This window comes from Giraffa tippelskirchi, chromosome 1 (assembly GCF_054371585.1).
Source record: "Giraffa tippelskirchi isolate mGirTip1 chromosome 1, T2T-mGirTip1v1.2.pri, whole genome shotgun sequence".
Taxonomy (NCBI): domain Eukaryota; kingdom Metazoa; phylum Chordata; class Mammalia; order Artiodactyla; family Giraffidae; genus Giraffa; species Giraffa tippelskirchi.
Window position 1 is genome coordinate 191,372,727 of NC_137275.1, and position 26,982 is coordinate 191,399,708.

At 47.6% G+C, this 26,982-nt stretch overlaps 2 protein-coding genes and 1 long non-coding RNA gene across 41 annotated transcripts in view; 2 read left to right on the forward strand and 1 right to left on the reverse strand.

Moving 5' to 3' along the window:
- Positions 1-1,104, forward strand: part of PTK2B (protein tyrosine kinase 2 beta) — a 151,428-nt gene extending 150,324 nt beyond the window's left edge. For all 22 annotated transcript variants that reach the window (XM_081517863.1, XM_081517979.1, XM_081517896.1 and 19 more), the window contains one exon: positions 1-1,104. In XM_081517863.1, the coding sequence (XP_081373989.1) occupies positions 1-216 (216 nt within the window). In that variant the 3' untranslated portion in view covers positions 217-1,104.
- CHRNA2 (cholinergic receptor nicotinic alpha 2 subunit) overlaps positions 721-26,982 on the reverse strand; it is a 27,836-nt gene continuing 1,574 nt past the window's right edge. The window contains exons 1-8 of one of the 18 annotated variants that reach the window (XM_081518090.1): positions 16,749-17,156; positions 13,858-13,971; positions 13,631-13,730; positions 12,261-12,412; positions 11,774-11,818; positions 7,391-7,500; positions 3,422-4,430; positions 721-2,266 (exon numbers count right to left, since the gene is read on the reverse strand). In XM_081518090.1, coding sequence (XP_081374216.1) covers positions 2,141-2,266; positions 3,422-4,430; positions 7,391-7,500; positions 11,774-11,818; positions 12,261-12,412; positions 13,631-13,703 — 1,515 coding nt within the window. In that variant the 5' untranslated portion in view covers positions 13,704-13,730; positions 13,858-13,971; positions 16,749-17,156 and the 3' untranslated portion in view covers positions 721-2,140. Of the gene's footprint in view, positions 2,267-3,421; positions 4,431-7,390; positions 7,501-11,773; positions 11,819-11,980; positions 12,147-12,260; positions 12,413-12,711; positions 12,890-13,630; positions 13,972-14,480; positions 14,555-16,748; positions 17,192-26,982 lie in introns of those variants that run through there. The other 17 variants (XM_081518079.1, XM_081518083.1, XM_081518052.1 and 14 more) reach the window with 17 other exon arrangements.
- On the forward strand, positions 12,982-17,916 carry LOC145516770 (uncharacterized). The gene is made up of 5 exons (XR_014061752.1): positions 12,982-13,979; positions 14,840-15,056; positions 15,223-15,361; positions 17,000-17,072; positions 17,470-17,916. It is a non-coding gene; the product is annotated as an uncharacterized LOC145516770 (long non-coding RNA).

Genomic DNA, 26,982 nt, shown 5'->3' on the forward strand with positions numbered 1-26,982 from the left:
ATCGAGGGGACCCAGAAACTGCTCAACAAGGACCTGGCAGAGCTCATCAATAAGATGCGACTGGCCCAGCAGAACGCCGTGACTTCCCTGAGTGAGGAGTGCAAGCGGCAGATGCTCACCGCCTCCCACACGCTGGCTGTGGACGCCAAGAACCTGCTGGACGCGGTGGACCAAGCCAAGGTCCTGGCCAACCTGGCCCGCCCACTGGCAGAGTGAAGAGGGCGGCACCCCCCGCCCGCGTCTGCGCCCCACCAGCCCGTCCCTCCCTGCCCCTGCCCCTGCCCCTGCCTCGCCTTCGGTCCTGTGGGCCCACTTGGGGAGGGAAGGCCGAGGGGGATGCTTCCTTTCTTGCCGTTTTGCACGACCCCTCTCCCCCACCCTACTCCCGACTGTGCTGCCCAGGCCGCAGCTGGACAGAGGGGACTCAGGGCTGCAGGACACCAAGGGGTGACAAAGAGGCTCAGAGGGAGCGTGGCTGCTGCCCGCCAGCCGCTCCTACCTGGCCCAAGGGGGTCATGTGGCAGGCAGTCCCTTGTGGCTGCGATGGCTTTACGCAGGGACAGGGCAGGCCGATTGGGGAACCAAACTAGTCCTTCTCCTTCCTCCTCCGCCCCAGAGGTCCCCTCCCCTAACCCCGTGCACAGAGGGAGGGGCCGAGACGGGTTTTCAGTGGGGAGGCCGGCGGCTGGTGCCGTGAGGGATGGACCTGGCCTTCTTGTACAGTGTATATTGGAATTTATTTAATGTGAGTCTGGTCTGGACCGACAGCCGTGTGCCCCACTGAGGGGTGGAGCGGGGCCTGGGATGGTCAAGGGACAAGCTATTGGGAATTGGCGCCCAGGAGGCTGTGTCCTCCACACGCAGAGAGGGGAGGAGGGGAGAAACAAGGCCAAAACTGGACCTGGACGCCTTCTGCATTCCTTGCCCCCTTGCTTTTCTTCCCTCTCTGGCCCCTTCTCTTTTCTTACTGTCTTTTCTTACTTGTCTTTTCTCTCCCCTTCTCTCATCCACACCCTGTCTCCCTCCCTCTCTTGTGTTTGTGCAGAACATTCTTTTACCTCCTTTATATTTGACTTGTGGATGAATTAAAATTGTACCATTTGCTTTGTGGTTTGATTGTTTTGTTTACTTGACCTTCTGAGGCCCTGGAAGGAATCGATTGTGCTTCTGTTGGGCAGAGATCAAAAAGCTGAAAGAAGCCAGGGCTCAACCCCCAGGGCACATGGTAAAGCCAGGGTGGTAGGGTCAGGTACCCGCATGCTCCAGCCCTTCGCCCTGGTGCCTGACCTGAGGACACCTTTCCAGTGGGGACCCAGACAGCCCTTCTACTGCCACAAAGAAAAGCCAGTGCACCCTCCCAGCTGCCATCCATGTAACCAGGGCTCTGGGGGGGCCGGAGAGGGGTCCCAGCTGCCTGAGCAGTGACTGTGACTTTATTTGCTCTCTTTCCTCATTTGCAAGTTGGCTGGGAGATGGAATAATCAGAAGGAACATCTCTACACCAGGAGGTCAAGGCTGGGAGCATCCCTGCTTCAGGAGAGGTGGGAGGAGTAGTAGCGGGACTAGGGCTGCATCCACAGAGCAGGAGGGGTCAGAAATAAGAATGACCCCCGGGGGGTGGTCTTGGAAAGAACTGAGGCAGGTAGACTGGGCCTGGGGTGGCCAGTTTTCCCTGGAGTGTCAGGGAGAGCATGTGGAGGTGTGGAAGGGGTGGGCACCTGAGCTTCCCCTGAGGCACCCTCTCCCCACACACCCCTCCTGTGATGTCTTAGCCTCCTCACATGGCCCTACCCCACCCCCTGGGTCCCCCAACTTGGCCCTCCCATCCCTCTTGCATCCCAGGAGCATCTTAATCACCATGTCACCATCTTCACATCGTCCTCACCACATGGTAACCCTCTGCAAAGCAAGTTCCTCCTCGTCCAACTCCTAAAACCTAAACAGGGCTCTGTACCCAGCAGATTCTCAGCACATAGTATAAAAATGTCAAGTGAAGCATTCTAAGAAGACTTCCATGTTGGGACTCCATGGAGAAACACCTGCAGTCGGATGGCATTGACCCCAAAGGTGAACTCCAGAGGTGGCAGCAGGGAACGACAGTCAGCCATGCCACCTCTGGGCCAGAGCAGGCGATGTGACATCAGATCATTCCAGCCAGGAAGGGAGGGAGGAAGAGTCCGACGGTCCCCAGGAAGCAAACAAGTACAAACAACCAGAGGAATATCCTATCGATGACCATGGCCACGTACCTCCAGTCTTCCTTCACCTGCAGGGGGAGATGGGTGCACAGTGAAAGAGGAGGTGACCCATCCACATCAGCCCCTATGAGGATGGTGCTGGGGGCAGTGGTAACCCCACTGAGACCTTGGGAAGCTAAGGCAGTGGAGGGGGCGGGGACGACAAAGGTGTCTCAAGACTCACATAACCCTCACTTAGTGATTCCCACCCTATCCCACCCCTATGACAATAGCCCAGAGCCTTTCCATGAGCTCTCAAGTTCCAGGTTAAGGAAGTTAGAGGGACACAGAAGGTTCTAGAATCACCCGGGGGCGTGAACCCTCCCTGGAGGAGGGTGATTTTCAGCACAACACTCAGAAATTGCAAAATGGTAAAGACTTTGTTTCCCCCACAGTTGCCTCCCCAACCACTCACCCGGCCCCTGGGAAGGTAGGTGAGGGCGTAGCCCAGAGAAAGCTAGTAGGGGGTATATGCAGTGGGGGTTGAGGGTTTCATGGGTTGGGGCTCACAGCCCAGCCAAGTGTCTCCAGATTAGATAATAATTAATTTTTCTTATCTCCTCAACAAGGCCACCCAGTCATAACCTCCTGGCCTTTCATCCTTCCTGAGGTTGGTGAGAAGAATTCTGTGACCCTGGGTGGTGGCCTTGTCACCTAATATGCAGAATACAGCAGGGGTGGGATGGAGGGGAGCCCACTTGGGCCAGCCAAGCTCCTCAGGGTTTGTGGGTAAATAGTGAAGTTGACAAAGTGCCCAGAGCCCAGGACAAGGACAAAGAAGGGGAGCCCACCAGGACAAAGGAGCAGGCCGGTTTGGGGGGATCTCCTGATGAATCCCTCCGCCCGCCTCCGCTCATCCCCGTCTGCCCACCTATGGGCACTGGTGGGAAATGGCTGGCGTGAGGATGGCGTGGGGGACCCCTCCTCCTCTGTCCTACTGCCTCCCAGTTAAGCTGAGCTGAGACAGCCTTTACTGCTGTTCTGCCAATAAATGTCATAAGAGCTGCCAGCCAGCTGTTGTCCATCACAATGTATTCCAGATTCCAAGGCCATGACTAAGGGAGATGGTCCTCATGGAGGAGACTGGGTTGGTGCAAGCTAATACCCTTGGGGGAGGGGCAGTGGTTCCATTCTAGGCTGGTGGAGTCACCCAGGGGAGGGGCCCTCCCCCAGCCCCCACTCACCGAGGAATCAGCATCCTCAGCCCGCAGGTGATCTGCAATATAGTGCACACCCTCCAGGGCCTTCTGTACAGCAGGGGACAGCAGGAGCCCGCCCTCCGGCACCTGAGCCTCTGCCTTGGGACCCGAGGCCCCTGGGTGCAGACTACCATGGGTGTAGACGCCCACGGAGGGGGACGAAGGACCCGCACACGCCCATCTGCCTTCCTCCTCCTCCTCCTCTCTCTCCTCCACATCCACGTTGGTCTCCAGCCAGTGATAGGAGGGGTAGAGCTTCAGATCCGGAGTGTCTCGGAGCTCCAAGGGTGGCAAGGGCCGGCTTATCAGAAGCCACCGGGACACGCAGCCCAGAAAGGCCACCCGCACCCAGGGGGGCATGTTGTGGGTGCTGGCGGAGCGGTGGTGGACATTGAGCACAAAGACGGTGATGACAATGGACAGGGTGACAAAGATCATGGTGAAGAGCAGGTACTCGCTGATGAGCGGGATGACCAGCGAGGTGGACGGGATGATCTCGGTGATGAGCAGCAGGAAGACGGTGAGTGAGAGCAGCACAGAGATGCACAGCGTGATCTTCTCGCCGCAGTCGGAGGGCAGGTAGAAAACGAGCACGGTGAGGCAGGAGATGAGCAGGCAGGGGATGATGAGGTTGATGGTGTAGAACAGGGGCAGGCGCCGGATGACGAAGTAGTAGGTGATGTCGGCGTAGACCTCGGCGCAGCAGTCGTACTTCTTGGTGTTGTAGGTGCCCGTGGCGTTGACGATGGCCCACTCGCCGCTCTCCCAGTAGTCCTTCAGGTCCACCGTCTGCTCCATCTGCACCAGGTCTATCTTGGCCTTGTCGTACGACCAGGAGCCAAACTTCATTTTGCAGTTTTGCTGGTCGAAGGGGAAGAAGGTAACGTCGATGCTGCAGGAGCTCTTGTAGATGGCGGGCGGTACCCAGTGCACCATGCCCGAGGAGAAGAGGTGGGCCTTGGTCATGTGGGTCACCACGAACTCCCCATCTGCACTGAGGAGAGGAGAGGCATTGCCGGGGGGGAGCCTGGGGCACCCCAGCTGCCCAACCAAGGCTACTCCAGATAACTACCAGCAGGGGGACCCCAATAACACAGCCAGACCACGCCGGGTTGTTGGGACTTGAAGAAGCAAGACTCTTCAGCACACAGACAGCTAGAGCTACCTGAGTTGTCTTTCAAACACCATCTTCTTAACTACAAAAGTAGGAATTTTGAAGAATATAGGAAAGTACCAAGAATTTTAAAAATAATCACTGTTGTTGATGATATATGTATACATATACATATATATATCACATATATTTGATCATCATCTAGACAACACATATAGAATTTTTATATATTTGTGATCATAGGGTATATACATAGTTTGATGGCCTGTTTGTATTCATTTAACATTTTAGGGTAATTGTGCTGCGACCCCATGGACTGAAGCCACCCAAGCTCCTCCGTCCATGGGATTTCCCCGGGCAAGATACTAGAGTGCCATTTCCTTCTCCAGAGTATCTTCTTCAGGAGACTCAAGGATTGAACCCATTTCCTGTGTCTCCTACATTGGCAGGCAGATTCTTTACCGCTGAGCCACCCTGGTTGTTTTTTATTTTATCCTCCCACCATCTGCCACAGGTGGTGATGAAGCCCCTCTGCTGGAGGTCATGTCTTTTCTACCTGGGATTTTAGTTTCTTCCTCAGCAGAGACATAATAATTTTGCTGATGAAGGAGGAATCCATCCAGTTAACAGGCATATTTGAGTGAGCTGCCCCCACCAGGGCCGCTATGGGGGCTGTTGGGGGAGATGGGATGGGAGACTCATGCCTGCCCTGAGGGAACCACGAGGAAAAGACGAGCCCTGAACATCTACAGTCCAAGGGAGGCAGTTTGGCAACAGCATTAGGAGGCCAATCAGAGTGCTCCCCAAGAACTATTGGAGGGAGCTCCCTTCCAGTGAGGAGGTTGCCATTGTAGCAAAGCCTTGATGGATGGATGGTAGGATCTGGCAGCAAACTGGGGTGGAGAACGGACCAGCAGAGCTTCCGCAGAACAAGGAATGGGGGATGAAATGCTATGGCTCACAGACTATGCTTGGGCTAGGGGAACTGCTGGACGGTGAGTTGGGGGCGGGGTGGGGCCTAGGTGGGGGTGGTGAGAGAGGAGGCCAGCAGCATCCTGTGGCTACCCATCTAAGGCCCCATAAGGATGCTGGTGACACTGGAACAGCGGTGACCAGTCCGGTTGGGCTTCCTGGGAGCTTGAATCCCTGACTGCCCCTGCAAAGTGGCGCAATGGGCTCTTGGCCCCAGCCATACTTCCCTCAGCAGTTTCCACGGTCAATCCTAAAAGCAGGTGAACCAGAATACACAGGAAGAGATACTTCTTTCCCTTGCAGTAGTTCCAGGCTAGAGATTTAAGCCGATTGGAAACCGGAATTTTGAAAAGGAGGTACAAACTGATGAGGGCAAAAGTTTGTTTAATTTTTGAAGACATCATACTCAATGACCACTAGATGGCACCATGGGCCCCTATTTTGAGGAAAGACCCAAACACCGTTCCGGGTCTTCTTAACCTAAAGTGGAGGGTTTGGCTGGAGAAGAGACCTTTCTTTAAACGTCTGTAAGAATTTGATTTGAACTTTTATTCTGTCAAAGGAATTTCCTGTTATAATCAGGTAACACCGGCCTTACTGGCAATCCTAAAACTCCAGGTCCTGGCTGATGCGAGGACTTTGCTCCTGCCCTCTGCCAGAAACTAGAAGCAGAAACTAGAGGGGTCGTGAGTGAGGTGAGTGGTCTAACAGCAGCAGAGTGAGACAGTGCGGATAACCCCTGCCGAATGTGTGTTTACAGAGATGGCTCAGATGAAAGGGCTCTGGGCCTGACTGGGGCTGGGCAGGGTAAAGGGATCACTGTCATCTATCCAAGGACACCAAACTTCAGAATTGAATCTGTTTCCCTTTATTCTATTGTTTAAAAATAGCTTTTTCCAAATTTGGGTCAAACGAATTGGGAAATGCTGGGCTCAGGGGGTGTCTTGTCTGTCCAACTTCTAACAACAGTTAAAATGACATTTTCCAAAGGACTAGGGATGGAGTGCCAAAGGGGTTTTAATGACATACAAGGTTATCTAGAATTATTTGACCACAAAACTATTTTTCATACCTAGTCATATCTCCAGGGACTAGTGCTTTCTGGAGCCCCACTTTAGAAAACATTTTTAGACAAATATCATGCCAAACATCTCTTAATTTTCAGTTCTTGACTTCTAAATAAAGAATTACTGGCTACTAAACATAAATGAAGTTATAGTTCTTTATATCTTCTATTTAAAAAAAAAAAAACCGACCTGGTCCTCTAGGACTCTCTTTAGATTCCCCTGCCTTTTGTTTTGGGGCTTCTTTGGGGGCTCAGATAGTAAAGAATCTGCCTGCTAATGCAGGAGACCCAGGTTCAATCCCTGGGTCAGGAAGATCCCCTGGAGAACTTCTAGTCCTTACACTCAAAGACTGGTCTTTTTTGGTTCTGAATACAAGGCAACTATAAATAATATTTTTAAATGTCACTTTCGCCCCCTTCAAAGGTGCTACTGGAAGATGCTGCTTACCTGTTCCAACAATCATGCCATCCTGCAAAACTCCAACCCTTAGGCATTGTTTTCACAGCCTGCATCAACCGCATTTTTCAAACAATATACAGTGTTGGCAAATCTGTGTCCCACTAGCTGAGGGCAGGCAGGGATATATAGTAGGTGCTCAGTAAACTTGGGGTGTATGAGTGAAAGCATGAAATGAAAGAAGAGAATCAAGAGAAAAGGTGGAGCGTCGAGCAAAACAGGAGTTTGAGAGGAAGGTAACGCAGCTGGGCCACGAGGGGGCGCGCTCCCAAGGCCAACGCAGCCCAGCATCAAGTTACCAGCCCCTCGCAGGCACGGTGTCCCAGGACCCCAGCCGCTTCCTACTTGTTGTAGAGGACTATGTCTGGGATCCAGATCATCTCCGAAGGGACGCGGAGGGATGTGATGTTGCCGAAATCGACCGGGTTCCAGCGCAGCTTGTAGTCGCTCCACTCCTGTGCGTGGGGAAAGGAGTCCCGTAAGCGACCCTGCCAGGGGAGAGGGCCTGGGAAAACCTCGGGCAGCTTAGGGATGCCCCGGAGCCGATTACAGAGCATCCAGAGCTCCTCACCTGGTCCTGCAGCATAGAAAGGGCCACGATGCCCCCAAAAGGGCCCTGAGATGGGAAAGAGGAGTTCAGTCTAAGACGACTAAGCCCTTGGTTTGCCCCAACTCTAGTACTCAAAGTCCGGGTCACATCTGACCATGGGTCACCCTACTCCCGCCTTTGTTATGCCAGTCCCTAGCTGGACGACCCTGGCAAGCAACCTCACTCTTTTATAGTAACATTTCTTTTTTCAGTGCATCATCGTAGTTTACACAGGTTTTTCTCACCCTCTGTCTAGAAAGAGTCTCAATGGGAAGAGCTGGGCAAAGAGGGCAGAGCAGGTAGAAGTATTGCCCCATCTAACAGATAAGGAAACTGAGGACCTGCTGCTACTGCTACTGCTAAGTCGCTTCAGTCGTGTCCGACTCTGTGCGACCCCATAGCCGGCAGCCCACCAGGCTCCGCCGTCCCTGGGATTCTCCAGGCAAGAATACTGGAGTGGGTTGCCATTTCCTTCTCCAGGGCATGAAAGGGAAAAGTGAAAGTGAAGTCGCAGTCGTGTCCGACTCCTAGCGACCCCATGGGTCTGCAGCCTACCAGGCTCCTCCACCCATTGGATTTTCCAGGCAAGAGTACTGGAGTGGGGTGCCATTGCCTTCTCCAACTGAGGACCAGATGGGTAAAAACAACAGCTGAGAAAGGAGAGTCAACCAGTGGCTTTCCAACTGTGCTCCAGAGCGCCCCCTAGTAGCCTGATTCCACTGACTGGTTCAAGTGAATCTGTGTTTTTCAAGTGAAGCTTGGAGGGTATGCCGTCAACAAGTGGCGGCGCTACGGCTTGAACCCAAGTCTCTCAGTGGTCAAACTTGCCCTAATTCTAGGGATCATTTTCCTTTTGTGCATTTGCACTAAAATAGTGCAGTGGTGCACTCTTGAAAAGGCTCCCGTGCATGGTAACCTTTTCCCCTCTAAGGATAGCTGTGAAATATTTACACAAACTCATCAACTGGGTAGGGGTCCAAGAAGGAAAGCAGGAGGCTTTGCAGCAGGCAGACACATGAGAGGAAAACCATTGATCCTGCTCAATGATTCCCAGACTTCAAGCACTCAAGCCCCAGCTTCATAAGTTTTGCCCATATATGTGCACCACCTTAGCAGTGTGTTAGCATTTACTTAGCTTTAGTTTTAGCATTTACTTAGTATTTTCCTTTAAACTGATTCACTAGTTTTCAGCTTACATAAATTTTTGAATTTTACGTCACTGAAGTAGCTGGAAAACCCACATCATTTGAAGCTATCTACTAAAATATAAATGTATGACTTCTATTTTTAAGAGGTTTTGGAGCCAACTAAAATCATCTCAAGAAACGGCCATTGGTAGCAAAACCACGCTTGGGAAGACATTGGCTTAGCAGTGGTGCTAATTACTTGTGTGTAGGTGAAACCTTTGAAGAAGGAAGTGGCAACCCACTCCAGTACTCTTGCCTGGAAAGTACCATGGATGGAGAAGCCTGGTAGGCTACAGTCCATGGGGTCTCAAAGAGTCGGACATGACTGAGTGACTTCACTTTACTTTCAGGTGAAAGCTTAGACAAAAAGAGAAGTCAGATTGCAAAATAGGAAAGATAAAAATGTTTCTAAAATTGTCATGATTTTTCAGGACATTGAGGAGCCATTTTGAAAGGGATTGGTCTTTATAAATATTTCCCTTTCCCCTAGTCCATTGCGTGTCAAGTTTTCAGATTCGACCAACAGTTGAGGGGCATCCACACCAAGTTGGGTTATATTAATTGGTAAATAGATTGTAGTATCCCCATTTTACAGATGAGAAAAGTGAGGCTCTGAGACTAACTTGCATGGTATCACAGGCTGGTCAGAGGCGGTGCTGTTGGCCTGACTCCTGCTGCAGTGCTTCTTTCTCTCTTTACTACCCCAGTCCCTGAAGCCAAGATAACTGGCCTACAGGGACAATTGCAGACACCCAGGTTCAAGATCTGATCTTTGCACTGCTGTGGTTTCCCAAGTCCCTTTATGGTTCTGCATCTCATCTGTAAAGAGGAACCTCATGGACCCCACAGTTCCAAGGTCAATAGCGTCAGAGGGGTCTGATCCATGCCATCCATCGAAACATCCAGTTGTAAAGCCTGAATGGCCAGCAGACAGCTCTACACCATCTACAGCCTGTGGAGCAGGAATGGCACACCCAACAATGACAGAGTATCATGTTCATTCAAAAGACTCAGACAGGACGTCTGAGTTAAGAATCTGGCTTGCTACTGTATAGCACAAAGAACTATAGTCAACATCTTAGAATAACCTATAGTGGAAAATAATTCCAAAAATAATGTATGTGTGTATGTATAACTGAATCACACAAAAAAGAAACCTACTTTTTAAATGTTATGTTTATCTTTTTGCCAGTTTTTCTAAATGTCCTCTGGACATCTAATAACAGCATATGAGATACAAAAGTTTGAATATATTTGTGTAGGATATAAGATTTATACAAATTAATATAAATGGAAATCTATCATATTTAAATTGTTAATAACATCATTCAAGATGCTCCTATTCTTACTTTTTCTGCACTTGATAAAATATTCTCAGAGAGATGTTAACATGTCTCACTATTATATATTTTTTCTTTTCTTCTGATTCTTTATATTTCTTCTGATTTTTGCTTTATATATCTCAGTGTCTTTATTGTTAAGTGTCTAATGGTTTATGATGCCTATCTTCTTTGTGCATCGTACCTTTTTTCATTAAAAATATTTGTCTTTGTTTCATTTAAAAATAAATTAATTTTAAAAAAAGAATCCGGCTTGCAATGCAGGAGATACGGGTTGGACCCCTGGTCTGGGAAGATCCCACACGCTGGGGAGCAACTAAGCTGATGTGCCACAACTACTGAACCCACGTGCAGCAACTACTAAAGCCTGAGTGCTCACCGTACCCTGCAACAAGAGAAGCCACCACAGTGAGAAGCACGTACCCTGCAACTAGAGAAAGCCCATGTGCAGCAACAAAGACCCAGCGCAGCCAAAAATAAAAAATAAATATATATATTTTAAAATGACTCAAACAGAAATGTCCACCAAAATTCTGATGGTTATAGTTTTCAGTGCCAGCCTCTGAGATGAGTAGGGTTAGGTTGCCAGTGGGTTGGGGAAAAGACGCCGTGGGAGGGACGTAGGCAAAGGGCTGGGCCCTCTTTCTTGTCTTCTCCCATCTCCACTTCAGGGTCTGGGGAAGGGTGAGCATGAGGAGGGCAAGGGAGAGAGATCTAAAAAGCCCGTGCACCTGAGTTCTGCCCTTGTGAGTGGCACATCAAAGAGGGCTGCCCATCCATTACCAGAACTGATGCTGAGCCAGTTTCTGGTTAAGAGGCAGCAACTACATTTCCTGTCTCTTGAGACTGTTTCTCTGGGGTCCCTGGGCCATCAGGTGAGGAGCCCAGCTCCTCTTCTGGAGAGAACAGATGGAGAGCCCCTGTAAGTGCCTGGAGGAGAAGGCATGGCTGGGCCTGGCTTCCAGAATCTTTCAGTGCCTTCCAGACGTCCCTGCTGAGGGACGGACATGTGAGTGAAACCACCTTGGACCCTGCAGCCACCAGCCAAGTGCCACCAGGAGTCCCCAAGCAAAGCACTAAAACGCCTGGCCATAAAATCTCTTGATACAATAAGCTGTCTGTTGCTTTAGGCCGGTGAGGTTTGGGGAAGCCTATTAGGCAGTGTAGACACAGAACACTCAGGGTTCTCCAGGAGAAGGAGCCTGGGATACCAAGTGGGACACGCCTGGCCGCTCTCTTCTAGCCGAGATGCACTCTGCTTCTGTTTCCCTCGGCTGTAAAGAGGGCAGAATAAAACCACCCATGTTTCCAGTGACAATTCAGTGAGCTGACCTGCAAATGTAGCAGGGATATAGGCAATGTCCACTCCCGGAAAGGGAACCACGTGGCTCTTGTAGGTGGAGTCTCTGACACTGGACTCAGAGCCTGGCCACAGGAGCACAGCCATTGGCGAGAAGCGGCCTGCAATCAGCTGGCTTTGGAAGGAACCTGAGTGGCAAGTCTCAGGAAAAAGGGGAATTTAGAATCATGCTGCTAGTGAAAGAGTCCTGGGAGGGTCTGGGGTTCATGAGTTCCCACCCTGCTCCTGCCTTCCCCAGGGAGGGACACTCACCTGCTTTAGCCAGACGTTGGTAGTCATCATTTGGTTTTTCTCATCCTGACCAGTAGCGGGAGAGAAAGCAGTTAGACTGAGGAGCGAGTCCCAGAAAACAGGGCAGAGTGGGAGGAGCTGATTCAGGATCCCACTCACCAAAGAAGCTTTGACATGACACCCCAAGTCCAGCCCGCCCTCCACCCCTCCTGACACTGCCCTCCTCACTCAGATTCTTCAGGATCACACAGGCCTCTGGGTCCTCTGGGCTTATGTCAGGTGACACAAGTAGGGCATTTAGAAAACCCACTGCTGCCAATCAACGCCCTCCCTGGAGGGGCTCCAGGGCTGAGAGTGGGAGGGAGATTGAACACCTGTGACACTGAAGGGTGATGCTCTGACTGAGGTGGGCTGGGAGGGCTAGAGATGAGGAGGAACAGAGGAGCCCTGGAAAGGGGTTCGTGTCTGGGGCTGATCCCAAGGGGGAAGGATGGTAGGAAAGACGCACCACATCGATGAGCTGGGCGATGGACAGCCCAAAGCGCACGATCACCACATCTGAGGTGTTGGGCACTGGCCTTGCCCAGCGGTTGTAGCCTCTAAAGAGGTGTTTGAAGAGGCGGTCCTCAGCTTGGGTGTGGGGGGCCCTCTTCGAGGATACTGTTGGACAGGAGGGGAGATGGAGGTTTCCAGGAGTCCATGGTGCTGGGCACTTGGCTCCCTCTCCCATCCAACCACAGCCACTCAGCCTCACTGAACCTTAGTTTCCTTATCTACAAAATGGGGCACACTAATCCAGTACCTATGTCAAAACACTGCTCAGAGTGAAATATAATAACATCTGTTCAAGCTTACAAAGCAACCAATCAGTGCATAGTCAGCATTCAAGCAATATCAGTTACTCTGTAACTATTGGATAAGGACTGATGCTGAAGCTGAAGCTCCAGTACTTTGGCCACCTGATGCAAAGAGCTGACTCATTGGAAAAGACCCTGATGCTGGAAAAGATTGAGGGCAGGAGGAGGAGGGGGCAGCAGAGCATGAGATGATTAAAAGGCATCATTGACTCAATGGACATGAGTTTGAGTAAACTCCAGGAGATGGTGAAGGACAGGGAAGCCTGGCGTGCCAAAGTCCATGAGGTCACAAAGAGTTGGACACAACTTAGCAACTGAATAGCAACAACAAAGGATAAGGGGTGAAAACAAGTGCTCAGAGGGGTGCAGAGCATTGGGAAAAAGTCAAGCAGAGGAACAAGGTTAAGCCTGAAACTGAGGAGACCCAAGGGACAGCAAATTGTGAGAGAAACCTGGTTGTGTGGAGTGAGTTGGCGCCAGGAACTTTCACTCCCATCCTCTTATAAGGAACCTCTAATGCTAACCATGAAATTCTCTGCCACTCGGAGAATCTCCCCTGTTTTTCCTCGAACCACTGGTATCTGCTCCTTCTCATCAACTAGGCAAAGTGTCCCCAGATTGTCTGATGGAATCACCCTTGTTTGGTTTCACCCTGTTCTGCAAACAGCTTCACCTCTTCAGGGTTCTCCTGCCTGAGCAGGTCGAGAACCACCGCTCTAAAATTCAAAACATCGATAGCAGCTGCCATGTGTGTATCTCAGGTGCTAGTCACTAGTCTTCATTCCAGGTCACATGCCCAAGAGCCCTGGGAGGGTCACAGCACAGTCAGCATTTTGCATATGGGGAGAACTGGGCTTGGGGCGTTCAGGTGCCACAGCGAGCGCCCCCTACCTTCCTACGATGGAACAGCTACACCCCCTGAGGTTCTGGCGGGTCACCACCAACCCACTTGCAGCAGTTTCAACCCGAGGCATGTGCCTCACATATGTGACAGGATGCCCTGGGGACCGCCCCTGCTCACCTGCCGGGATCAGAAGAAGCCACCAGAGCCCGAGCTTTGTCTTGAACGGGAGCACAAGATGGGAGGGACCCATGGCTTCAGAGGAGGGGTCTGGCTGCTGCTGGACATCAGAAGGAAGGCCGGCTTGGGCTTGGCTGTGGGTTGAAGATGGGACCACTCCCCCAGCAGGGCCTGGGGAGCTAGCACGGCAGAACTCCCTGGGGGATTCCGAGGGGGTTCTCTCTCACCTCAGAACCCAAGTGAGCCCAGCAAAGTGTTCCTAGGGTGATGCTTCCTTGACACAAGAAGGCATCACCTCCAGTGCATCACACCTTTGACCTCATTTGGACCTCCCATCAATCCTAGGAAGGTACGTGAAAGGGGATAGTATTATCCTTTTTATTTAAATTAAAAATACTGATGATCAGAAAAATTGACTGATTTGCCCAAGGCCACATAGTTATTGATGCTTTGAATTGTGGTCCTGGAGAAGACTCTTGAGAGTCCCTTGGACTGCAAGGAGATCAAACCAGTCTATTTTAAAGGAAATAAACTCTAAATATTCACTGAAAGGACTGATATTGAAGCTGAAGCTCCAATACTTTGGCCACCTGATGCGAAGAACTGACTCACTGGAAAAGACCCTGATGCTGGAAAAGACTGAAGCAAAAAGAGAAGGTGGCAGGAGAGGGTTAGATGGTTAGATAGCATCTCTGACTTGATGGACATGAATTTGAGCAAACTCCGGGAGATAGTAGAGGATAGGGAAGCCTGGTGTGCTGCAGTTCATGGGGTCGCCAAGAGTCAGAAACAACTTAGCAACTGAACAACAACACAGTTAACACATGATGAAGTTAGAATTCAAGCTCACATCTCAGCTTCTCAAGTATAACGTGTTCTAGTGCGACTAAGTGGGGGCAACTAGAAAGATAATTTTGTATGGGCGACTCAGCCAGTACTGGCCTGTGTTTTGTAGGTTGTGACTGTCATTGCTCTGCCACAATCACAACTAAGGTCTGTGACAGACAGGTGATGACAAGGCCCAGGTGCCCCACACCAAAGCCAGTCTCATCTAGATCCAAAGTTCTAGGAGGTTCCTCCGTGAACAGCTTCATTCCCTTCTCCTTCCAACCAGTATCATGGCTGCAGATCCCAAGACTATAATCTGTTTCACCTTCCAACCAAGGGCACTAAATAAAAGCATGTTTTTTTCCCCACTCTTGTGAATAGGGGGAAGAGAAGTAGAAATCAAGGCATGCTGAACTTGTATCATATAAAGATTCAACCAGAGACATCCAAGACCCTCTGGAAGAATGTGCAAATGAGATTCAGTAGACTCCTGCGGACATATTCCTGCAAGAAGACTCACACTTGCATATCTTGTAATTAGTCCACTATGATAATTTAATTAATTTGTCACTGGAAACCAAAGGAGAAACTGTTCCAGGTAATTAGCAGTAATTAGAGTAAACTTTGGAGAAGGCACTGGCAACCCACTCCAGTACTCTTGCCTGGAAAATCCCATGGACGGAGGAGCCTGGTAGGCTGCAGTCCATGGGGTAGAAAAGAGTCGGACACGACTGAGCCACTTCACTTTCACTTTTCACTTTCAGCATTGGAGAAGGAAATGGCAACCCACTCCAGCGTTCTTGCCTGGAGAATCCCAGGGACGGAGGAGCCTGGTGGGCTGCTGTCTATGGGGTCGCACAGAGTCGGACACGGCTGACGTGACTTAGCAGCAGCAGCAGCAGAGTAAACTTTTACCTCTTGTTAGAAAGATATGAAAAGAGAAAGAGCCCCAAACCCTTTAATCTTCTACATGCCTGGATTGGCATGTTAGGGGAGTGGTGCCTGTGGGGTGATGACCCTATTTGTAAAGTGGGTCTGGATGAAGGGGGTGCACAGGGAAAGCTATACAAAAAGTAGTGCATATATAAAGGACTCAAGGCTTCCATGTGGCTCAGATGGTAAAGAATTTGCCTGCACTGCAGGAGACCTGAATTTGATCCCTGGGTCGGAAAGATCCCCTGGAGAAGGGAATGGCTACCCACTTCAGTATGCTTGCACGGAGAACTCCATGGACAGGGGAGACTGGCAGACTACAGTCTATGGGGGTTGCAAAGAGTTGGACATGATGGAGTGACTAACACTTTCACTTTCACTTCAAAGGGCTCAGACATGCTCACTGGGCTTGCATTGCCGTGATATACCAGGGTCACTAGAGCTCCCCACACCCCAACCCAAGTCAGCCTCTCTTGCCCACGTCCCGAACCCTGATTCCACTGAAGTTAAGGTGGTGTGCACTGACTTCTTTGTCCATCTTCCCACGGCAGCTGGCTTTCAACTTCTCACACTGTTCTACTCTTTCCACAAGGCCCACCTTCTCCATAAAACCTGCTTGCATCTCACCAAGCGCCTGGCCATTACCCGGCACATCCCCAGGCATGGGAGTCATTGGTCTCCTGTAACTGTCAATACCCCAGAGAAAGTCTCTTGATTAGAGGAAATAATAGTGTTTCTTCTTCCAAATCACTTCATCAGAACTGCTTAGGCAGTGATATAGAGAGCCTATTTCTAGCTTTCTTATGATCAGCTCAATACATTGATTAATCACAGAAGCTTAACCTCTCAAGGTTGGATGGAATCTTAAAGGTCATCTGGATTACCACACCAACTGATCATTTTCCTGATCGTTTTCTTCCACAAATTCCAGCCTCAGGGGGAAAAAAAAAACAGCAATGATAGAACTTGCTACCCTCCAAGTCAGTGAATACCATGGATGTCTGTTAGCCTTTAGTCAAGCATATAGAATACTGAGTGAATAAACAAATGACAAAAGAGGAATAGTGATATTAAAGACATAGAAGCAGATTCAACAAAGTAAAGCCAGTAATGCCTGAGATGGAGCTATCTTCACAGTGAGAGGGAGTGACTGTCACTGGACTTGTACAGCCCCAGCAGGGACAACCAAAAAACTAGAATTTTTCTAGAGACAGGCATCTTCCAGCAGTCTGACATACACCCCCAACCAAGTTCCCAGAAGCTGCTAATCCTCTCATATTCCTTTGAATCACCCACTTAATGTCTGCATACCCACCAAGTCACCAACACAAGCGGGGGTGGGGGGCATCTTTCTTACCTGTGACCACAGAAGACAAGCCATTCAACAAACCAGTTGGGTTTGGAGGTCCTGATCCGCTGGCAAAAGTTCCCCCTCCACCCCAAGAATAGAAAGGCAGGCACAAACCAAGACTGGATGACTTCTCTTCCTGGTCAGACAGATGCTGGGGCAGGACTCGCCTTGGTGCGTGAGAAAGGTCTGACTCTGACAGGCAGGTTGGCTTCCTGGGGAGGGCTGGGCAAGTTCTGATGTCAGGCTGCCGTTTCCAGGCTCTCAGCTCTGGAGGCAGAGAAGCTGCACATTTAAGTCCTACAGAAGAGCCTGGCATGGAGGCTTCTGCAGGTAAGAGTCAGGCGGGTCCAGGGGAGGGATCGCCAGCTTGGCAAGCACACAGATTCATGCTCGTATTCTGTCTCTCTCTCTCTTATACACACACACACACACACACACACACTCTCTCTGGAGGGGAGGAGGAGGAGCCTCTGACTTTCCAGTCCGTGTCCAGTGGGGGACCGACAGCAGATTGCTCGCCCTCTACGTGGTTACCAGGGTGCTTCATTCTTTTCTCTGAAGGATTCTGTGCTCCAGGATCACTTCCTGGGCCCCTGACCCTCACCCATACATGGGGAGCCTCCTGGGTCCATCTGTCAATAGAGCAGTGCAGTTTTGAGTAAAGCAGGACCACGGAGAGAGCTGCAGGTCAGCAACCTGCTGTCCTCTCCTTCCCCTCCCCCGATAGGAACCACCACCACCACCCCCCGCCCCTCCTCCCCGAAGCCAGCTTCCTGCAGGACCCCGGGGTCACTCATGCTGAGATCGGGTTTGGCTACAGCTTTCCTGTCTCCTCCTCAGCCCCCTTGCCAGTGATCTTGCCTTCAATTTCTCAGACAAGTAAGGTCATCTGACTTCAAACCAGAAACTGACCCCTTGCCTCCTCCTGGACCACATCAAACCAGGACTCCTATTCCTCCTGCCATGTATGGTATATGGTGGAGCTTGGCCCTAGGGTTCTGACGGCGACTCCATCTATCAAATGTTCCCAGGCTTCCTCATCTCTTCCTCTCCTCCTTGTTCCTGCCCCTCAGCCCATAAGGAAGCTCATCCTCTATTCTAAATACACCCTTTGGGGTCTGCTCCCTGCTGTCTTATCTCCCACATATTGTTAAAAGCCAAGGACCCAGGATACGACTGCCATGGTTTAGTTTCTGGTTCTGCTCCCTAAAAGCTGTATGGTTTTGGACAGGTCTCTAGTAGAGCTTTCTGTGCCTCAGTTTCCTTATGTGTGAAAGGAGGATGTGAATATTGGTTGCACTGAATAGGCGTGTAATGATGAGTAAATGAGTTAGTATAAATAAAGGGCTTAGAAAATGGAAATTATACATAATAAATATATGTAAGTATGTAAATATATATGTGATACATATGTGTGATATATACAAATATGGGAGCCCTGGTGACTTAGCGGTAAAGAATCTGCCTGCAATGCAGGAGATATGGGCTCAATCCCTGGCTTGGAAAGATCCCCTGGAGGAGGGCATTGCAACCCACTCCAGTCTTCTTACCTGGAGAATCCCATGGACAGAGGAGCCTGGCGGGCTACAGTCCATGGAGTCGCAAAGAGCTGGACACGACTGAAATGACTGAGCACTCACGCACACACATATGCGAATATGATATATAAGAGTATATATTTACATATGTGTAGATGATAGATTATCTTTTGACAAAAAGATAATAACCCATAAAATACAAAAAAATTAACCACCCATATTCCTGCTATCCAGAATTAATAAATGTTAATATTTTACCATATGTACTTTCATATTGATATATATGGATATTTCTGTGTGCATAGAGTTAAAGTATTAAAGGCATAAAGAGAGAAAGATAAAAGGAAGGAAGGAAGGAAAGCGGAAAATAATCATTGATTGTATCAATCAGGGTTTTTGGTTTGAGCAATAAAAAAAATCTATTGATTAAGCAGAAAGCAATTTTATTAAAGGGCAATGGAAAGTTCACGGGTGCACTTACAAAGCAAGAGAACCCCATTGGGGCACAGGGGAGAGTGAGGGAAATGCCTATCGGACTAGAGCCCGAGTCACAAGCCTTCCCCCGCACAGTGGGCCCTGCTGCTGCAGAACTGGGTGTGAAGGCTTGCACTGTCTGTCACTGGTTCTGTGTCACCGCTGTCCCTGGAAACCAGCCACTCCTGCTGCTGCCAGAATTGCTTCTCCTCTCTTCCTGCTTCTCTGTGTCACTGGCTCCCAGGACAAAGGTCAGGACAGATGCATCTGATTAATCTTGTGCTAGTCAACTATTTGTATGAAGCCTGAGGAAGCAGGAATCTGGTGTTTTGAGCTTCTATGTGGAAGGTGGCCTCTGCCTCCTTCAAGGGGAGATCTTTCACAGAATATAGTAACCTTCTAGTTTCAAATTTCAAAGATGTGAACATGTATCTGGCTCCTGCAAGGAGCCAGAACCTATGCCATCAACGTTAGGTGTGAGTGAAATCACAGCTTGCCCTCCGTCTTCTATGGCTGATGATCCTTCAGCTCTACCATCTACCACCTCCTCTCCTCCCTCCAGTCAGTAACTCTTCTTGCCTGTTCACCTGATGCCAGCCTCTGTATGCCAGCTGTAGTACTGGACTACTGTACTTTTCAAGGTACTGTACTGAAAGATTAAAAATGTTTTATTTTTGTGTTTTTTTAATGTATTTTTTTGTGTGAAAAGTATTATAAACCTGTTACAGTACAATACTATATAGCCAATTATGTTAGTTGGGTACTCAGGCTAACTTGGATTTACAAACAAATCAGACTTACGAATGCACTTTCAGAACAGAACTCATTTGTATGTAGGGGACTTAGTGTATTAGAAAGCAGTTTAAATGCTGGGAAGTTCCCCCAAATCAAGCACTTTGGGCTCTTACAAAAAAAAAAAAAGAAGAAGTTGACACACCCAAGTTTCTTTCATAATTACGCTTTGAAAAAATGCATACATCTACATATCATGTTCTAAAATGTATACTCAGAATTTGATTTAAGCAGGTGTGGTAAGACATGCAGACATGTGAATGATTTCATGGAGAAGGAAGTTTATATGCACAGATCCCCAGAAGCAGGAATCATGGTATGTAAGGTAGGGCCACTTGGGGAAGCACCTGGGCCCGACAGGGCAGAAAGGGCAGTGGAGAAAGCATGTCCCAGAGTGTGTATACTGGAGTTTCCGTAGGGAACACAAGGCAGGACAGGGTAAGCAGCCTAGGATTGGAGGTTTGGAGTGTGACTGCATCTCCTCCCAGGTTTGTCCTTTAAACTTGCTTGCTGGGACATGTGGGGACCTGACCCTTGTTCAAGTCTAGAGGCGGTGAGAGGTGGTTAGAGGAGGGAAGAAAACTGACTTGCCTGGTCCATGATAAATCTTTCAGATGAAGAGGAGAAGGGAGTTGGGGGAATGAGTGAAATAGGTAAAGGACACTAAGAGGTATAACTCCCAGTTACAAAATAAATGAGTCACGGAAATGAAATGTACAGTGGGGAATAGAGTCAATAATACTGTGATAATTTGGTAGAGTGACAGATGGTAACTAGACTGTGGTGATCACTTCGTAGTGCATAGAAATATCAAATCACTCTGTTGTGCAGATGGAATTAACAGGGTGTTGTAGGTCAATTATACTTCAATAAAAAAATTTTAAGATTAAAGAATAAAAATCCTTAGGTGAGTTTGTTGCAAGAATTTTTGCTAAGGCAGAAACGAGCTCATCTGATAGAGGAAGAAAAATACATTTCCCTAACAAGGGAGGCTCCCTGGCATTTGTCCTGGGACCTTGCCCTCTCCCCTGCTATAGAGGCTATCAATTAAATTGATGCAATAATTAGGCAAATCACAGGATCTAAACCTGAGTTTAGACTTTAGCCCTCTGATCAGTTATCTAGGTACTGCCTCTCATTTCTAAATGTAGCTCTGACACATGTTTCTTCAAGCATTTCTCCTTTGAAGGGTGCACGATGCTAAGCGTTCTCGGGAGAGAATTCTGGGGAGACATTGCAGATGGAAGAGAGACAGGTTTTCTGCAATTCCCAGCAGAGACAGGGCTGGGGTGCAGCTTGTAGTGTCAGCATGGCAAGCACTTTTCTGCAGCTTTTTGAACATGAAAATCAGAGGCCTATATGGCCTTCACACAGCTGTCTGTGGCCAGGCGGTCACATATGAGGAAGACCACAGAAGAGAGAGTTTAGGGAGGAGGAGATCAGTTGAGATAACCAACAGGATGAATGTAGATGAAGAAGAGAAGAGGCCCAAGGAGTTACTTTTAACTTAGAAATCAGACAAATGATGGGAAGGGGGGACTTCTCTGGTTGTCCAGTGGTTAAGACTACCTCCCAATGCAGAGTGTGCAGGCTGGATCCCTAGTTTGGGAGCTAAGATCCCACATGCCTCCTGGCCAAAAAAAATATATATATATATATATACATATATATATATATACACACACATATATATATATACAACAGAATAACAAATTCAATAAACAGTTTAAAAATGGTCCACATCAAAAAACAAAAATATTAAAAAAAGAAAGTAAAAAATGTTAGGAAACCCGCAAACAACACTGTAACTGATATTGCTTAAGGCAGAGGGCCATGGGACCTGCATCACCTCTGCCAGCTGTGGACCCCAGATGCTGCTGCTGCCCTGACACTGCCAACCAAAACCCTTTTCCTCTCTCCCTGTTCTCCTCACCAGCCCCTGTTGTAAAGTCTGAGCTGGGTGCCTCTGATTTGCTGGGCTAAGCTCACTGACCTTCACCCTAGCCTCAAGGAAGGGAGCTGGGAAAGTGAGCACTTGGCAATTTTAGATTCTACGGTCAAGGTGGCTCTTCTAAGATTCATAAGGTGTCTACATCTGGAGTGTGTGCTAAGTAGCTTTACTTGTGTCTGACTCTGTGAGGCCTCATGGACTGTAGTCCGCCAAGCTCCTCTGTCCATGAGATTCTCCAGGCAAGAATACTGGAGTGGGTTGCCATTTCCTCCTCCAGGGGATCTTCCAGACCCAGGGATCAAACCCATAACTTTTATGTCTCTTGCATTGCCACTAGTGTCGCCTGGGAAGTCCTAGCTATGACTTATGGGGTTCTTATTTGCTACCATAGACATTTCTCTTGGTCTTATAAGAAAAAAGGGGCTTATTACAGGATATTGATAGCTCACAGACTCTCAGGGAGGATGAGGGAAGCAGGTGTGGAAACCACACAGCCAAGAACAATGTAGTGACAGCAAATCATGCCAGTACACTATTAACAAGGCCACGACTGCGCAGCAAGCATGCCCAGGATTAGACTGGAGAAGCTCTGTCTCAGGTCCCCAGTGAATCTGAAGTGGGAGATATGGGCTGGACAGTTGGTGTTTATCAAGTGGAAGAAAATTCAAGCTTTGTATTCACCCAGACACTCCAAGGACAAAGCTAGTAGCAGAATCTGAGCTCTGCTGAAGTGAAGGGATAAGATGACCGCTCCTGAGGTCAGGAAAACTCCCCTACCCACACATACACGGGAAGGCTCCTGGGGGGTAAAAAGGGAGGGGATGCCACCCCATAGTAAGTGTGGACATGCACCCATAGTCCTTTGTGGTGGGATCCATCTTAACAAAAAGTTGCATATAGATGTTGGGGAGGGTCCTAGGGAAAAAAACGAGATAATTGGCGAAAGGTAAACAAAAACCAGGAAGGACTGTACTGTACAAGATATTTAAATCAGGAGTTCACAGCCTCTGGGATCTAATGCCTGGTGATCTTGTTGCTGAAAGGTATGTGGTGGGACTGGCTGCTTGCTGCTCAAAACCCAATAAACAGGCCAGGTTGGTGAAAAGGAAAATTTGTTTTATTTCAGATGCCAGCAACTGGTGGGGGAGAGTGGACACTTGTTTCAAGGCCGACTTCCCCAACCCCGCATGACAAGCAGGGGGTGAGGGCTTTCGCAGACAGAGTGGCAGGGGGCTACACGCAGAAACAGCACAGTCACCTCTAAGAGTCACCTTCAAATTGATTGTGGGTGGTCTCACCAGCATCCTCTTGGTTGTTTTAGGTACAGTTAATCTTCAGTTTCAGGGTCTATTTGTTACCATTTCTCTGTGGTCAGTTCATGGAATTGTCGCAGCTTATGTCATGGCTACAGTCTGGTGATCATGCAAGTAACTTCTCCACCTGGTGTTTTAGTATCTACAAGACAGCTCATAGGACATGGCTCAGAATATTATCTGTGGCCCTTGAGAAAGAACCAAAGGTCCTTGACTATGCTTAATGACTCATTATCATTATTTGGTCTCCTTTGACTATTTTCCTTTGTTTTCACATGTTCTCACTTCTCTGATTAAACTTATTCTTTGACTTAAGTTTTCCAGACAAAAGGCAGGCAGAGGACATGGTAGGACAAGGACCATAGTGTCCTACTCTGTTTCAATTTGAGCTAGAGCTGATGTAATAATAATAGAAATAAAGTGTCCAAAAAATGTAATACACTTGAATTATCCTGAAACCATCCCACCCTGCCCCCCACCGCCGGGTCCGTGGAGAAACGGTCTTCCACGAAACTGGTCCCTGCTGCCAAAAATGTTGGGGACTGCTGATTTAAATCACCTCTTTAATGTGTTCCTCATTCAGGACACCTGTGCTCCTCCTTGGACGTGTATTTCTGTCTCACTTTTGCTTTAAATAAACAAACTGTTTCTCTGTGTGCTCTCCCACATATTATGCTGTATCTCTAATAATAAACTTTGTAACTGTTTGTAGAGTTTTTGCATCCTTGAAGCATTCTTGCTTTCAAACCAGGAAAGAGCCAGGGCCACTTTGCTTCTAGCTTCTAGCCCCTGGTGGTCTAGTGGCTAAGATTTCTGGTTTTCATCCAGGTTACCCAGGTTCAATTCCTGGGCAGGGAGTTAAAAATCTCTCTTCAGGACCACTCACAGCTACCTCTCCAAGATCAAAGCTAGATGCTTCTGCCACTGCCGAGGCTGGAAGCAAGTTCCACCTCACACGGCTGTCACTTCAGCTTCCTCATTCCCTTACCCAAATCTCAGGCCATCACATTGACTGGCATCACCCATGTCACGTGATCAGTGGGAGGACAGCCTGACTAATGTGGTGTTTGTGTAAAATTCAAAAGGTGAGAGATATCAAAATAGAGAGATGTTTGAAGAACATTGTGCATCTCTGACTGACAGATGTCCACTTTGGGGAAGAATTTTCTAAAGGTAGCAAGAGTTTATAGATGTTGGCAGTCCAAAAAATGACAAATAAGAAAAACAACTTAAATTTTAAAAATGTCTGGCAGCTTTCAAAATACAAGCTTTACACTTCTATTAAGCTTATTTTTATTATTTTATTCTTTTTGATGCTATTATAAATGGAATTGTTTTTTACATTTTGTTTTCATATTTTTCACTGCTAGTGTATAGAAATACAGTTGACTATTTTATATTGACCCTATGTCCTGCAACTTGCTCAGCTTACTAGTTCTAGCAGTTTTTAGTGGATTCCTTAGGATTTTCTATTTTTAAGAACATGTCTTCTGAAAATAAAGACAGTTATATTTCTTGCTTAAAAAAAAAAAGGTAGCTACCATCACTATTCCAAGTCTCATTTTTCTCATTGCCCCACAAGCAACTGGCAACTCCTTAATTCATCATTACACTAAAAATGGAAACTTTTTGTTCCTAGTTTTGGTCTGTTTTATTTCCCAGTGGATCCCAAGTGCCGAGAAAGTACCTGGCACACAACAGGTGCTTGATATGTATTTGTTGAATGAATAAAAGAAATTCGTTTGCTGCACTGAAGAAAGACCAACCTTCAGGTAAAATGAAGGCTTAGAAAACACTTGAGACAATTTTGAGCTTGATTCAAACACCTACAGCAGGAGAAGCAGCGCTGTGAACCTCTCTCTCAACTAGTAAGAATTAAACAGAGTTTTAAAATAGGGTTGGAGGATTTCCCTGGTGGTCTAGTGGTTAAGAATCATCCTGCCAATGCAGGGGCCATGGATTCGATCCCTGGTCCACGAAGATCCCACAGGTCATTGAGCAACTAAGCCCATGCACCACAACTATTGAGCCTGTGCTCTAAAGCCCTCAAACCACAACTACTGAGCCTACAGACCACAACTACTGAAGCCTGTGAGCCTAGAGCCTGTGCTCCACAACAAGAGAAGCCACCATGATGAGAAGCCTGCACACCACAATGATGAGTAGCCCCTGATGACTGCAATGAAGACCTACTGCAGCCAAAACTAAATAAAAATAAATAAGTCTTTAAAATAGGGTTGGAAGACCAATGTCTGGCAGGAGGTGGGGAAGGGGTTGCAGGGGCAGGAAATCCAAAATGAAATCTAATAAGCTCATTACAAATTGAGTGATTGACAGCAGCTGTAATTTCTGAATTTTCACTACTACACTGGCCATGTTTTATGATTCCAATGCTATCACCTCAAACATATTTATAAATATTAAGATTAGTAGACATAAGGGTTAGGATTTACATCTCAAAAAGGTATACCATTTCCATTGTCCAGCTGAGTGAACTCACATCTTCCTATATCTTGTGTGGCAGAAAACAGAGGGGGACAATGACCTATGAGAAAAAGTGGAACACAGAGAAATGCAATTGAGACCTCTCATCTTTCCTAAGCAATTCATCCAGGAAGTCCTGTAACTCACAAGATATTTTAAAATAGTCCAGATCAGATCAGTCTCCTAGTTTACAGCCCGGGAATAAACAAAAGTGTCACAATTTTGTCTTCAGCAAGATGATTCGCATCTAAAGTGGGGTCTCATATTCTAAGTTTCCTTTTTTTTCTCAAAGGAGGGATTTATAAAATCTAATTCTGTTGACGTGACCTTCCTCTTCACTTCCCTAAATTTCACTAAAACATATATGTATTCCTAAACAGTACTGCATCAGTCAGGCAACAGAAATCACTCTAGTTAATTTAAATAGCGAGAGATTGAATACAGGAAATTAGGAACCTGTAGAATCTTTGGGAAAAAATGGCAGAATGAGCTCCAGACGGGGCCTTTAAGAAAGCAATAGCATATGATATTCCTCTTTCCCTGTCTGAACTACTTCATTCAGTACAACAATCTCTAGGCCCATCCACGTTGCTACAAATGGCATTATTTCATTCTTTCTATGACTGAGTAATATTCCATTGTAATGTGAAACAAAATATTTCCTGCCATATCGGTGGGTAAGAAATGTCACAGCTATCCATGATCCTAGCCCTCCAAATGTGGGTTTCTGAGCCATGTTGACAAGTGGCAACACTCCCTACATGAGGAATGTAAGGATTTCATAATCATCAGTGATTATAGCAATCCAGTGTGAGCTGCAAGGTCTTAAGAAATTTCAAGAAAGAGAAAAATATCTCTGTACAGGATGCTGGCCCCAGATAGCTGAGATGCATATGAAAGGAATGACTTCAACAACCCCATACTCTTGGATCTTTCCATGCATAGAAGAATGCTAGATTCCTTAACTTGATATCTGGTTTTCCTTACTTCACAATAATCTTTGATGTTCAGACTGCCTGCTCCCTATGTTGCAAACTTGTATACAGCCTGATTCCCTCTCCTGCCTCTTTGGAGCAATTTTCTCAGGGCTGCTGAGTTGATATCTCCCAGGTTTGGAGTCCTTAACACCCCTACCAAATAAAATAACTCTACTTTCAGGTTGTGATTAATTTTTTAGTCGACGGTATATATGTACCATATCTTCTTTATCCACTCCTCTGTCAATGGACATTTAGGTTGCTTCCATGTCTGGGCTATTATAAACAGTGTGCTGTAGTTAACATTAGTGTGCATATGTACTTTCAGACCATGTTTTTCTGCAGACATATGCCCAGGAGTGAGCTTACAGGATCACATAAATGGGAAAAGAATTTGAATAAGGATACATGTATCAGTTATACAATATGTATAACTGAATCACTTCTCTGTACACCTGAAATTATCACAACATTGTTAATCAACTCTACTCCAAGATAAAATAAAAAGTTTTAAAAAATAAAATAAAAAGCCAATATTCTAGAGAGATAAATTGCATATGTTGTCACTCAAATGTTCATGGTTAATTAATTTAGAAAAGGATGATTAATAAAAAAGATTTTATTTACTTAAAACAAAAGAAAGAAAGGCTCCCAGAAAAACACCACCACTGAACTGGAAGCTGTCACCTCTGCCCCAATCAGCCAGCCTCC